Source organism: Pimephales promelas, chromosome 11 (assembly GCF_988280905.1).
Source record: "Pimephales promelas chromosome 11, fPimPro1.hap1.1, whole genome shotgun sequence".
Taxonomy (NCBI): Eukaryota; Metazoa; Chordata; class Actinopteri; order Cypriniformes; family Leuciscidae; genus Pimephales; species Pimephales promelas.
In genome coordinates, this window is record NC_142779.1 from 24,676,834 (window position 1) to 24,691,342 (window position 14,509).

At 42.0% G+C, this 14,509-nt stretch overlaps 2 protein-coding genes across 3 annotated transcripts in view; one reads left to right on the top strand and one right to left on the bottom strand.

The window, feature by feature from the left end:
• The window catches only part of hpse2 (heparanase 2), a 123,134-nt gene that overhangs the window by 105,683 nt on the left and 2,942 nt on the right, over positions 1 to 14,509 (top strand). The gene's annotated exons all lie outside the window — the stretch shown is intronic.
• Positions 6,559 to 10,647, bottom strand: LOC148977187 (uncharacterized). The gene is made up of 3 exons (XM_089117399.1): positions 10,128 to 10,647; positions 6,663 to 9,638; positions 6,559 to 6,570 (listed from the first exon to the last, which is right to left on the bottom strand). Exons 2-3 carry the CDS (start codon positions 9,402 to 9,404, stop codon positions 6,559 to 6,561), a joined length of 2,754 nt encoding a protein of 917 aa, XP_088973525.1. The 5' UTR covers positions 9,405 to 9,638; positions 10,128 to 10,647.

The window sequence follows — 14,509 nt, forward strand, 5'->3', positions numbered from 1 at the left end:
GTAACCGTTCTGTCTCTTCACCGTAAATATGTTCTGAATACATTTTAAGTGCATCATTCTGTATCTAATCATTTGGCCGTATCCTGTGATTTACCACTACCACTAATGGTTGAGGAGAGATTCTCTTATAGTATATTTTATAACGTTCTAATGGTAGCCTTATGCTGGTAGATTGGCACTTGTTGAATTTCCTTTGATAAAACAAACAAACGCACACACACACAGTGAGAAACTTGCTTTTGGCCATTATGAATGCCTGTGTGTGCGGCAATGTGAGACAATAGCAAGCACACACGCGCAGCTTCTATGGAAGACTGTATTCTCGTACTCTCATCTCTAGAAATTTTTTGACTTTAATCTTGAAATTTTTCGACTTTAATGATGAAATATTTCAACTTTAATCTTGAAATGTTTCGACTTTAATCTGGAAATATTTCGACTTTAATCTGGAATTTTTTTTTACTTTAATGTTGAAATATTTCGACTTTAATCTTGAAATGTTTCGACTTTAAACTGGAATTTTTTTTACTTTAATCTGGAAATTTTTCTACTTTAATCTGGAAATTTTTCGACTTTAATCTTGAAATATTTCGACTTTAATTTGGACATTTTTCGACTTTAATCGGGAAATTTTTCGACTTTAATCTGGAAATTTTTCGACTTTAATCTCGAAATATTTCGACTTTAATCTGGAAATGTTTCGACTTTAATCTCAAAATATTTTGACTTTAATCTTGAAATGTTTCGACTTTAATCTCGAAATTTTTCGACTTTAATCTCAAAATATTTAGAATTTAATCTAAAAATATTTCGACTTTAATCTCGAAATTCTAGATTTTATTTATTTATTTATTTTACATAGCGGTTCAGGGCTTCCGTACTTCAAGTATTTATGCATTTTTTAATATTTATATGAAAGAAGCAGTTTTATGTCTATCAATGTATTCAATTGGTTGAGGTTGATATTGGATTTAGAAAGTAATTAGTAAGAAGTAGTGCAATACTTTTTAGAGAGAATAAATAGTAGAGTAACTGAATTAGCTTTCACTGTTGAAGATGTAGCTAATGAATTAGGAACTTACCCAACACTGCATACAAGCAAATAGTAGAGGAATAAATTAATATATTACAAGCAATATACAGAGTAGCCTACAATCAGTATCAAAGAGTGCTTTAAGTATCTGAACGTTTTGCAGTCAAAAGTGATTTTTCTCATTCTCAGCTTTGTTCTCAGTTCCATGTTTACTCCAACGCACAGCTCTATTTTGACACATCAGATGTTTATCCTGTCTGTCTAATCCCTTACGACATAACTGACTGCTTACATTAAGTGTAACTATAGGCCCACATTTAATGCTTACAATGGGTCACACACAGAACGCGCGTGAGCATTTGAAAGCAGCCGTCTGTCAGTAGCCAAGTGAGTGCATTGAATATAGACCTACTGGAATCCAAAAGGCATAAATAATGTATTCGTAGAGCATTTCGAGGGGAAAAAAACAACACTGAAATACCGACGGGCGAGACCACACATTGTACGCGTCAAGCAAAGCACGTTTCTCACATCAGTGCAAGCACACGATTGCTCTTGTAATTCGCTTCTACCTTTTTGAACTTTATGTAAGAATAATTGATGGAAAGTTTGAGGGTTTTTGTGGGTGTGCGTGTGGAATAGAAAGCAGAATACGGCTGTTCCAGAGCCGCCTTTGCGCATGCGCTTAAAATGAACCTCCGAATAATGTTTAAGAAAGAATTGCGATGCGCCGTTACATAGGCCTATATAATGCAAGTCACAACAATAAACTATTACAAAAATATAGGCTACAGTTAAAATAAACATTGACTTTAAATTATAATAGTACAGTTGTAGCGCCCCCTACCTGATCTTCTCGTAACTAGATAGAGAACAGCGCCCCAAGTTCACTTACTATATGCCTACAGATGTTGACGTTAGGCCCCTCTGGTGTCACTAAGTGAAGTAAATTTGAATTTTAGAACTTAAATTATAAGCTCTTCTATCCTTGTACTATGTTACTCAAATTAAATGTATCACCCCTCTAAACAATAGCATAAACCGACACTTTCAAGGAATAACACAAGTAAAATTACAGAACAAAATAAAATTTAATTGAAATAGAAATGTTGAATATTAAATGGCTCAAGGAATTAATTTAAATGTGTGAAATATTCACACAATTATCCTCACTTTTAACTGGATCACAATTCAGTCTCAGAAGGACAATAACTCTGATGCCAAACGCACAGGAATTAGAATACCGGCAAACAAAAAACAATATAAATTTTCCGTATACCCAATAAAGTAAAACCCAAGATAACTTCCTAATTATAAACAGAAATACTCTGAATAGTTCACGTTATCCGTGCAATGTTTAATACAAAATACTCAGATTAAACAGTTGTGGGCCCACACACACACACACACACACAATCAACCCACCCCGTTGCAGGCCTGAATCGTGGCTTGTGTTCGTGGTGGCCGGGAAAACGACAAATGGCCCCTTCACTCTCCTGAGCACAACTAAAACAAAACAAATACCTCCAATTCCGCGTGAGAACAAATGCGGTATCCGCGATTCCAGCAGCCGGCCGCGCGCAGCTCCTCGTCCTCTCGCTCGCTCGTTGGCCGAACGCACTACACCTCCCGCGGCGCCAGAGGAACCCCAAATATCACGGTTACTTGGGGCGCTATCTGGTCCTCAGATTGTCCGGAAACCGCAGCAATAAACAGTCTTTGATACGGTAACAGTTTGGTTAGGTTACACGTTCCAATGCGCTAATATATGCAGTGATGACTGACCGGAGAAATTCGGATACACGCCCGCACGGCAGGTTAACCACACGGGAAAAAAACAGGCTATAAACACCAACAAACACACAAGCGATTCATATCTCGGATCTACATTGCAGTTAAAGATGATTTAACTTATAAATCGTCAATTAAATTCACTGTTCACATAAACTCGTCTCTCCTCTACTTCTCCCGTCTTTCTTTTTTTTCAATCTCCCCCGTACCACCACTCAAATCGTCCAAAAACCATCGCGAGGGCGGGACTTGACTCCCTGAAACCAATAAAATAAAAAAACACCTAACATGATGGTTAATACCACGTTTTCCCCCCTGTACCCATAGATCAAACTTGTATCTCATGCACGCGCGTTCTTAAAGGAACAAATACCTTACACTCACTAACACAGATGCGAAGTTAATTCACATTTTATTTCTCAAGTAAATTAAATTACAAACTAATAAATTGAAAACGTATTACCAGCATTTTTATAACCTACTGGGTTACATGCTCCCCCGTCTAAACGTCTCATGACCCCATGAGATTACATCTCAACACCTTAATGGTGACTTTAGGCTCAGCAGAAGGGTTTACCCGAGTACAACGAATACACTGTGCCATAGGGTGACACCACATAGTGTTACAGGCTTTCCCTTCTGACTCTTCCCCACTTTCTACATTTATTACCATCCCTCTATGAATTAGAGTTAAAGGTCGGTTAGTGGGCTGTCCCAGACAATCATAGCTTAGCTTGACTACAGGTCGTATCTCTCTTTTAGGCCTGGAATTAACGGTCTCTACTACCTCTTCGGTGGAAGTAATTCTTTCAAGTTCTCCCCCTTCTAAACCAGGATCTCCCAGTGTCTCTGAACTCCAATCTGGCAACTCTTCAGACCCCTCTTCATTGGGTATCGGCTCGGCCATTGCTGCATGAGGTAAATCCAAGTCCCCTCCACAGTTGTCAATTTTACCATCCACTGTAGAGTCCAACAGGGTAACGCACTCTGGCGGGTGCTGGTTCTCCACTCTACCCGCGCAGTAATGCCACACTTCATCCTCTTCACTGTCAGAGAGGTTACTCAATTCACACCCTGTCATGACCGTATTTCCTTCCCCCAATTCTCTTCTCCGTTTTCTCTCCCCAGATATGTGCCTGGTCTCCACTGGAGCAGAAACTCTGGTAAGTTCTCCAGTATCTGCCAACCTCACATGGTCCCCAACTGGCAAGAGATGGTCTCGGTGTAATGTTCTCACACCTCCCACGCCGGATGCAGGTTTCAGACGGTACACAGGTAAGTTCTCCAACTTTTCCACCACCAGGTAAGGCACAGAATTCCACTTGTCTCCAAGTTTGTTCTTTCCAGTCACAGCCAGGTTTCGTGTCAGTACACGATCTCCCACAGTCAAGCTCTGGTGTTTCACTCGCTTGTCATACAACCGTTTGTTCCTTTGCTGACTTTTCTGGGCAGCTTCGGTGGCTAACTGATAGGCTCTCTGTAAGTCTGATTTCATTCTTTCCACATACTGTCGATGGCTTCCTGCTCCCTTTCCATCAGGCGAAGTCCCGAAACACACATCCACTGGCAAACGAGCCTCTCTTCCGAACAGAAGATAATAAGGGGAAAACCCAGTGGCCTCGTTCTTAGTACAGTTGTAAGCGTGTACTAAACTGTTAATGTGCTGACTCCATCGGTTCTTTTCTGCCGGATTCAGGGTACCCAGCATGGAAAGAAGTGTCCGGTTGAACCTTTCCGGCTGTGGATCTCCTTGTGGATGATAGGGAGACGTTCTGGATTTTCGAATCCCCAGCATACTTAGTAACTCTTTTATGAGACCACTCTCAAAATCCCGACCTTGATCTGAATGAATCCGAGAGGGTAAGCCGTAGTGAATAAAGAATTTGTCACACAGCACCTTAGCCACCGTCATAGCCTTCTGGTCTTTGGTTGTGAACGCTTGAGCGTAACGGGTGAAATGGTCGGTTACTATGAGAACATTACCCATACCCTTTGAGTCTGGCTCAATCGACAGGAAGTCGATGCACACTAAATCCAATGGCCCACTGCTGGTTATGTGATTCAGTGGAGCAACCCTCTTGGGTAATGTCTTTCTTGTGACACAACGGCCACAATCCTTAACATACTGCTCTATGTATGCAGACATTCTGGGCCAATAGAAACGGTCCTTAATGAGTTCCGTGGTTTTCTCCACTCCCAAATGACCCGAGTCATCGTGTAATGAGTGCAACACAGTCGACCAGTACTTCTCAGGTAAGACAAGTTGTATCTTTTCGCTACCACTTGCACTTTTGGTAATTCGGTACAGAAGTTGACTCTTTATCTGTAGCTTGTCTCCCTGTCGCTGTACCAGAGCGATGGTAGCATCAGAACTCCTAGCACCGGTGAGTATTTTTCCCGACTCTACGTCTCGCTTTACTACCCCAACTACGGGGTCCTCTTCTTGTGCTTTCTGCAACTCTGCATTACTCAGCTGTTCCAACGGACCAAGACCCAAAGCTGTGGGACAACAAAAAGCATCAGGAATACTCTGAGGTAAGACACCCAAGGGTTCCACCAGTCGGGATGACGCCCCTCCATTTTCAGCAACCACTGCTAACTGACAGATGGCTCTTACCCCTGACTTGGGTATCTCCTTCCATTCAGGGCAAGCAGTTGATTCACATGGGTAGCGAGACAACACATCCGCATCGATGTTGGAATTTCCTGGTTTGTATTGCAAGCTGAAGTTATAAGTAGCTAAGGCAGCTAACCAGCGATGACCCGTCGCACTCAACTTGGCACTTGACAACACATAGGTCAGGGGATTGTTGTCGGTCTTTACCACGAACTGGGCTCCATATAGGTAGTCGTGGAACTTATCCACTACCGCCCACTTGAGCGCCAAGAACTCCAGCTGATGTATGGGGTATCGTTGTTCCGAGGCACTCAGTTTCCGGCTCGCGTAGGCCACGGGCCTCAGTCCTCCAGAATGCTCCTGATTCAAAACGGCCCCCAGTCCACTCAGACTAGCGTCTACATGCAGTACATAAGACTTAGCAGGATCCGCAAAGGCAAGTACTGGGGCATGTGTGAGACAGTCGATGATTTTATGGAACGCTGCTGTGCAAGTGTCGTCCCAACGCTCTCCAAAGGGTTCCGATACTCTGAAGTATATCTTGCCATCAATTGACTTGCTGTTTTGCCCAGATGTTGGCGGGTAACCTTTAGTGAGCTCTGTTAAAGGCCTTACAATGGCGGAGTAATCCTTTATGAATCGACGGTAAAATCCACAAAACCCCAGGAATGACCTCAATGTCTTTAGGTCAGTGGGCCTTTTCCAGCATGTTACGGCTTCCACCTTGGCTGGGTCTGGTGATACTCCAGCAGCTGACACAATGTGACCCACATACCGAACTTGAGACTGGCAGAACTGGCACTTATCTATTGACACTTTCAGGCCACATTCTCTCAGACGGTCCAGGACTTTTAACAGCCTCTCTTCGTGTTCTTCAAGGGTGCGTCCGAACACAATGATATCATCCAGATATACTATTACTTGAAGGAGATGCATGTCACCAACCGCTTTCTCCATGAGCCGCTGGAAGGTGGCGGGAGCTCCAGTGATCCCTTGAGGCATCCGTTCAAACTGGAAGAATCCCAGGGGACAGATAAACGCTGTCTTCTCTTTATCTTCTTCCGCCATGGCTATTTGATAGTATCCACTGCGGAGGTCCAGTACAGAAAACCATGTACTACCAGCCAAACTGTCCAGGGCATCATCAATCCTGGGAGTGGTGTACTGATCAGGGATGGTACGAGCATTTAGTGTTCGATAATCGATGCACATTCTGATTGCCCCACTCTTCTTCCGCGCAACCACAATGGGCGATGCGTACGGACTCCTTGACTCCTTTATTATTCCTGCTTCTAACAGGTCTTTGATGTGACGTCGTACATCCTCGATGTCCGCAGGAGCAATGCGTCTGGAGCGTTCTCTGAATGGTTTGGTATCTTTCAATCTGATGTGATGTTCAACCCCGCAAGCTAATCCAACATCCCATTCCTCAGTAGAAAACACATCACCTCTGGTTGACAACTTTTCACGCAGTCTCCGTTCCCAGACCTCCGGAATGGATGACTCCCCAAAATTAAACAAGCTTGGGTCTATGGCTTGGGAGCTCTGCTCTCCTGACCGTACGGTGAGTGTGTCAGTCGGATACACATTGGCGATTACGGTTCCAGCTGGAATGGAGATATTTTTTGATGTTACATTCTGGACCAACACTTGAATATTTTGCCCTTCTACTGCTGAAGATGGGAGTACCACGGGGGTAATGAATGTTCCAGCTGGAAGACTAGAGTCCTCAGGAGTGTCTACCACAAAGATCTCTTTTCTTAAAGGCTTGTCGGTCTCCATTTTACAGATAGCACATACTTCTCCCCTTGGTGGAACTATACAATTCCCCGGTCCTATCCAACGGACTTTTCCTTCAGGTTTATCAGGAAGAGTTTCAGTCTCTTGCTTCGGTGGCAGATGGATTTCCGGGTGTCGGGTCTGGATTCTCAAAGCATGTGCAACACTGGATCCGTCGGTATCCTGGCTGAGAGCAGCAAGGCGTTTGAAAAAACTGGCGTTGGTACCGATAATAACCGGTAATTGGGAAGGACCTTGGGGTTCAGGACATACAAGAGCCAGGATGGACAATGGCTCCTCCACTGTGGTGACAGAGGCGGGAAAGGTGACATCCACTATGATATATCCCTTATAAGGGTAACTGGAAGAACTGAGCCCCCATATGGATAATCCTGTCAAGGGGTGAATGGGCACATCAGCCAAGTTCTCCGAATACCAGCTTTCAAACACAATCGTCACTTGGGATCCGCTGTCTAACAGTGCTTGACATACCCGGCCATTAAGCTTCACGTCTACCGTGGATGCTGGTCCTACTAGTCCTTTAGGAATACGGCTAGATTCCTGGATGGCGGCCTGGCTCTTTTTGGAGAAACAAGCTTGGTTTGTGGCAGTGATATTGTCATCCACCTCGTGTTTCCCACTCTTTGCCTGCCTTAGAGAACGAATCAGCTTCTGGATCACCTGATCAGAATTTGGTGGAGCTTGACACTTCGTTGCGATATGACCATCTTCTCCACACCTATAGCAGAAGTAGTCATCTCTTGTTCTGGCTGGCTTGTATCTTAAAGGCGTGGAAACAGACTGGGACTGCAGTGACTGTTTTGGTCGCTGCTCTGTAACCTGAGGTGAGTATTGAGTAGAACTGACACTCAGAACAGCTAACTGCTGTTGTAAGTGGTGGACCTGTTTCCTCAACTCATGAATCTCTGAATCATCATTTTTTTCAGTCTTTTTGATTGGTTTTTCTTTAGTTTTAATCGCTAATGATGAAGTAGAAACGGTTTGGTGCTCAACTCCACTTATTTGGGTTCTTAATTCTTGAAGTTCGGCCTTGAGCTCCTGGATAACTGATGTGCTGGCTCTTTCCTCTTCATGGAAGTGAATGGCCTTGGCTTTTGCAGACACTCTGTGGCGAGCCAATTCACTCTCCTCCGCCTCACGTATTTCCTTCAACAGACTCAGGAAAGAAGGTGGGTGATTTTTTCTTTCTCGCAGTCTCAGTTGGAGCAACATCATGTCAGAATTCACAGCCCCTCTAATCAGCTGTTCCACTCGTACTTTATCAACCATACTAAGGGTCAGTCCATCTCGTTCCACTACTTTGCTGAGGGTCTTCTCCATCCTTCTCAGGAATTCAGACAAAGCCTCCCCCGTGCCCTGGCGCATAAGACGAAATTTGAAATACAAATCCTCACCAGACTCAGATGATCCAAAGGTGCTCTCCAATGCTTCCAAGTACTGCGCAGCACTCGCTTCAGGATCAGAGAATCTGACCGCTCTTACAATATCCAAGGCAGGTCCCTTGAGGCTCTCCACAATGCGGCGTCTTTTTTCTTTTTCAGAGCAGTCACACTCCGTTACCAGCAGTCTGGCTTGGTCCATCCAGTTTTCCATATTCTCCTCACCCATGGGGGTTGGAACTACAGCTGAAAAGGTACGCAGGCGTCGGTATGTGTTGTTGTCACTCGAGTGCTTTACGGTCTTTTCCAGCACCTCGCCCATGGCGCGTATGATTGACTCAGGGGAACTGTCAGTGGCCCTGTGTGGAGAAATCAAAGCATGTACATCGCTAAGAGACTTTCCTTCTTCCATCAGGAACTTTGCTAACTTCTCCGTAAACTCTGCAGAAACATCGTCAGGGGTGGGTTCTGTGGTCTGCATTACTACGACTGTCCAGGGCTCTCTCTTTTCTCCCCTGGACACTTCAGGCGGTATGCGCTTTGGGTCAATGGCTTGTCTGCACTCACACAACACCAGCAGGTAATGTGAAGTGGGTCCTTCCTTCGTGTCCCTTACACGAACTCTCCCCAGAGCTTTTACTGCTTCCATCACCTCTTCAATTTCGGCCACTTCGGTGTGAAGAGGTACGTTTAACAGCATTAAGGCATGGGTCTCTTCAATGCTAAGATCTTTGCACCAGTTGGCCAACTCTGCCTGGAGACTATAGTCTTTTGTTAGAGCCATGTTAACACTTTATGCACTTTCCAGTTAATTACAGGGGTGCTTGGAACTAACTTTCTTTATTTTTTCTTCTTTCTTGCAGCAAACTATGGTGTGACTCACAGAGGGAGATCCCGGACGAGCCCCCACGTTATGTAGCGCCCCCTACCTGATCTTCTCGTAACTAGATAGAGAACAGCGCCCCAAGTTCACTTACTATATGCCTACAGATGTTGACGTTAGGCCCCTCTGGTGTCACTAAGTGAAGTAAATTTGAATTTTAGAACTTAAATTATAAGCTCTTCTATCCTTGTACTATGTTACTCAAATTAAATGTATCACCCCTCTAAACAATAGCATAAACCGACACTTTCAAGGAATAACACAAGTAAAATTACAGAACAAAATAAAATTTAATTGAAATAGAAATGTTGAATATTAAATGGCTCAAGGAATTAATTTAAATGTGTGAAATATTCACACAATTATCCTCACTTTTAACTGGATCACAATTCAGTCTCAGAAGGACAATAACTCTGATGCCAAACGCACAGGAATTAGAATACCGGCAAACAAAAAACAATATAAATTTTCCGTATACCCAATAAAGTAAAACCCAAGATAACTTCCTAATTATAAACAGAAATACTCTGAATAGTTCACGTTATCCGTGCAATGTTTAATACAAAATACTCAGATTAAACAGTTGTGGGCCCACACACACACACACACACACAATCAACCCACCCCGTTGCAGGCCTGAATCGTGGCTTGTGTTCGTGGTGGCCGGGAAAACGACAAATGGCCCCTTCACTCTCCTGAGCACAACTAAAACAAAACAAATACCTCCAATTCCGCGTGAGAACAAATGCGGTATCCGCGATTCCAGCAGCCGGCCGCGCGCAGCTCCTCGTCCTCTCGCTCGCTCGTTGGCCGAACGCACTACACCTCCCGCGGCGCCAGAGGAACCCCAAATATCACGGTTACTTGGGGCGCTATCTGGTCCTCAGATTGTCCGGAAACCGCAGCAATAAACAGTCTTTGATACGGTAACAGTTTGGTTAGGTTACACGTTCCAATGCGCTAATATATGCAGTGATGACTGACCGGAGAAATTCGGATACACGCCCGCACGGCAGGTTAACCACACGGGAAAAAAACAGGCTATAAACACCAACAAACACACAAGCGATTCATATCTCGGATCTACATTGCAGTTAAAGATGATTTAACTTATAAATCGTCAATTAAATTCACTGTTCACATAAACTCGTCTCTCCTCTACTCAGGGCCGGCCCGAGGCATAAGCGAACTAAGCGGCTGCTTGGGGCCCCCTGGCCACCAGGGGGCCCCCTAATCGAGGTTATTTTTTATTTTTATTTTTTTAGATGACTTAAACAAGTGACATAAATCAATGAATGAATGAATATGACTGAATGAATAGTTCAAGACAACAAAATTCTGATTTAATGGTCAATATACCTGCCTACAAGTTACAACTGCTGCTCTGTCTGCCAGCGTTTAAGTCATACGCATAATCTTCTAGACACCTCGCGCGTGCATAGACAATTCGTGCGCAACTGCGCCTAGTCACGGTATCGGTTTAAGTTGGAGAAAATAGCCCGCAGGAGAACTTATCCTTCAAGGTGTAAGGGTAGCAGTTTGAATAAATAATAAACATAGCAGTTTGAACTCTTCTCCACTTTATTATACCACACATCAGATCTCCAAACACCCGCGACACTCCAGTAGCCTAGCAAGTGCGCACGACCCATCTACGGCAAGCCCCGAGGGGAAAAATACATTGCATACACACATACAACGAGCGCCAGAACATCATAACCGGTATTATAGTAACAGACTGTGTTGATTATGTCATGTACTATATAACAAAGTCTGTTACAATAATAATAATAACAATAATAAAGATTTTGAGGATAGTTACTCTGTATTGAGACAGTTGAGAAATAGGCTAGTAATATTTTTAGTTTTCAACAATAGCCTCCTGAGACCCAGAAAGTTTTTTTTTTTTAATTTAGTTTTTTTTCATGTCATCACATTGTTTAGAGCATAATAAACAAATGGTAAAAAAAACAAAAAAAACAAAAACAAAAAAAAAAAAACATTAATGCGTTCTTGGAGCAACATTTAATGAGGAAAGAAGTGTAAGCATTGGCGTAATAATAAGCAACATTTTAATAATAATATCTAATATGTCATAAGAATATTGACGTATAATTTATTTACATATTCACTTGTTATGTCTCCCAGAATGCCTGATAAACATGATTTATGTCCTGATGTTCTCTACAGTGGACATGAATGAAATCAATGCCCTGTAACGGAAAGTCATTTTTTTCATTTGAAACCCCATAACATTTTCATGAGATGTTGGTTGATGAAATACAATTTGAAAAGTAGTTAGATTTAAATTATAATTACAATATATTACCATATTTCAATAAGAGTGCTACATTTGATCACTAAATTAATGTTAGACATTTTTAAAGACCAAGGAGAAGTTGTTTTCATGGTGAAACCTCCAAACATTTGGTATCTCTGTATTGCCCTGAATGTGCTCTTTACAGGACATCCAGAAAAAAAAAATGTGACATGCATGGTGTCAGAGAAATACACTAAAATATAATGTCCACTACAGTGGACAAAAGTCTATTCCTGGGTCCCAGGAGGATAGGCCAAAGTATCATTGCTCTTACGTTTCTAATTTCTCAGTTTTGTCATAATTTTAGCAAATAATTTATTGTATATGTTTTGAGACAGTTTTAAGACTGTTTTCAAACTTTTTTTTATTTAAGTAGGCATCTATTTTTTTATTAATACATAACCTCAGTGTATTCATTTATAATGTATCATTTTTGCGTGACATTTATGTCAATAATCGTCAAACACTGGTGACTCCGCGTCGTGGGAGGGGCCCCCAAATCAAATTCTGCTTAGGGCCCCCAAAAGGCTCGGGCCGGCGCTGCCTCTACTTCTCCCGTCTTTCTTTTTTTTCAATCTCCCCCGTACCACCACTCAAATCGTCCAAAAACCATCGCGAGGGCGGGACTTGACTCCCTGAAACCAATAAAATAAAAAAACACCTAACATGATGGTTAATACCACGTTTTCCCCCCTGTACCCATAGATCAAACTTGTATCTCATGCACGCGCGTTCTTAAAGGAACAAATACCTTACACTCACTAACACAGATGCGAAGTTAATTCACATTTTATTTCTCAAGTAAATTAAATTACAAACTAATAAATTGAAAACGTATTACCAGCATTTTTATAACCTACTGGGTTACACACTATTTCTGTTTGATCATTATATATGTTTAAGCATTTAAAAGGCTTGCTCTATATTTGTATTATCACATAAACTCGTTGGGAATATTTTGAATAGTAGGCTTAGCACTTTCTCTAAATATTGAGAACCGAAGAGCAAGTTTTATTGTTTTAAATTCCTCTCCCAAAAAATCAGTACATTGTCTGTAACCTGGTTAGCTTTTTCAAAGCCTTCAAATGTATCTGAACCTTAATCTTTTGAGTCTGAGACACAACAGTTTAGGGAGCTTAGCTTTTCAAACCCATAAACCCATGTGTTTGAGCTCTCTGTGCCTTGAAGGCTTTGTCATTCTCAAACACATACGTACATCTGTAGCCAGAGGCCTTTAAAGCTCCAGAACTATCTGACTTTCATATAATTTGCATCCTCTCCAAAGGAAATGCGGACCTTCTTCTGCAGAAGCCCTGAGCAAAAACATCTCTGACTGTGTTCTTGCATACTTCTGTCTGCTTTGATCTCCTGAGCATACATTCTTCCCGGGGGAAAGTTGATTGTGAAGATCAACAATCCCTCCTCACCGTCGCGTCTGATGCCTGCTGTCACACTGCGCTTCAAAATCAGGCCCAAAGCAAACTCGGCTTCCTGATCAGTTCAGTCTGTGGCATTGTAAGATGAGGTGATGGAATGGATCATCCAGATGTCTGCTTGTCAGGAAGGATCTTTTCCTGGCTAATAAGTGACCGCTTTTCCGGGTGTTTCTCCAAACCAACAATGAACTTAGAGAAATGCTTCAAAGGGATTAGCATGATTTAACATTTTTCATAAGAGCATTTAAACATTTAAGCTGTAAAACTCCACCTAGATTAATGTGATTTGACTCTTTATGATTATCATGTTACATCATTCATGTGAGATGTGCTTTTGTGGACCATAAAGACTACTGGCAATGGAATTGCCTGTTTTGGTTTCTTTCTCAGTTGTGGATGTTAAGATAGATGACTGAATCATTGGCTGTGCTCAGAATAGTACTCTTACTGCTTTGTTGTATAGTGTGCACAGTATCCATAATAGTCTTATTTTGCATAAAGTTGACCATTATTTATTAGTATTATTAAATTGTGTAGGATTTCTTAACTTCAGTTGTTTTTTAAGAAATGAATATAGGCTACTTTTATTCAGTACACAATAAATTGATTAATAATGACAGTAAAGACACGTATAATGTTACAAGCTATTCAACTTTCTATTAATCAAAGATTCTTGAAAAGTTTCAAGGTTTCCACTAAAATTTCCACTAAAGGTACTAAAGGTACACTATGTAACTTTTGAGCCTCTAGCGGTTAAAAAAAAACAACTGCGTTAATTTTGTGGAAGAACATTGTTTTGGCTGTGCTTTCGCTCTTCGTGACTGTGTGGATTAATATGAGACCTCAATATGCATCATAATTTACAACAAACTCTATTAGAGACCTATATATGCCCATCTGTGGCAATTTATCTGGTGAACAAAATTAGGGCTGAAACGATTAGTCGACATTGTTGACAATACAAATTTTTGTTTACATCGAGCGAAACGAAGCAAAATGTAGATCTACATCTGGGGAGCGATATATTTTTTTTCCTTGGATGGTAGGGGAAGACTCATAAATGCTATTAACCCCACTAACAGGTAGGTTTAGGGACTGGGTTGAGGTAGGTCATATATTTATATATACAGTAATGTAACGTTAAGTCAGCGGCGTTCACAAACATGCTAAAAAAACGATTATGCATGTTGATAGCACACCAAAAATGGACAAATACAAATTGCCGCCATACACACGCAATTACATGAGAT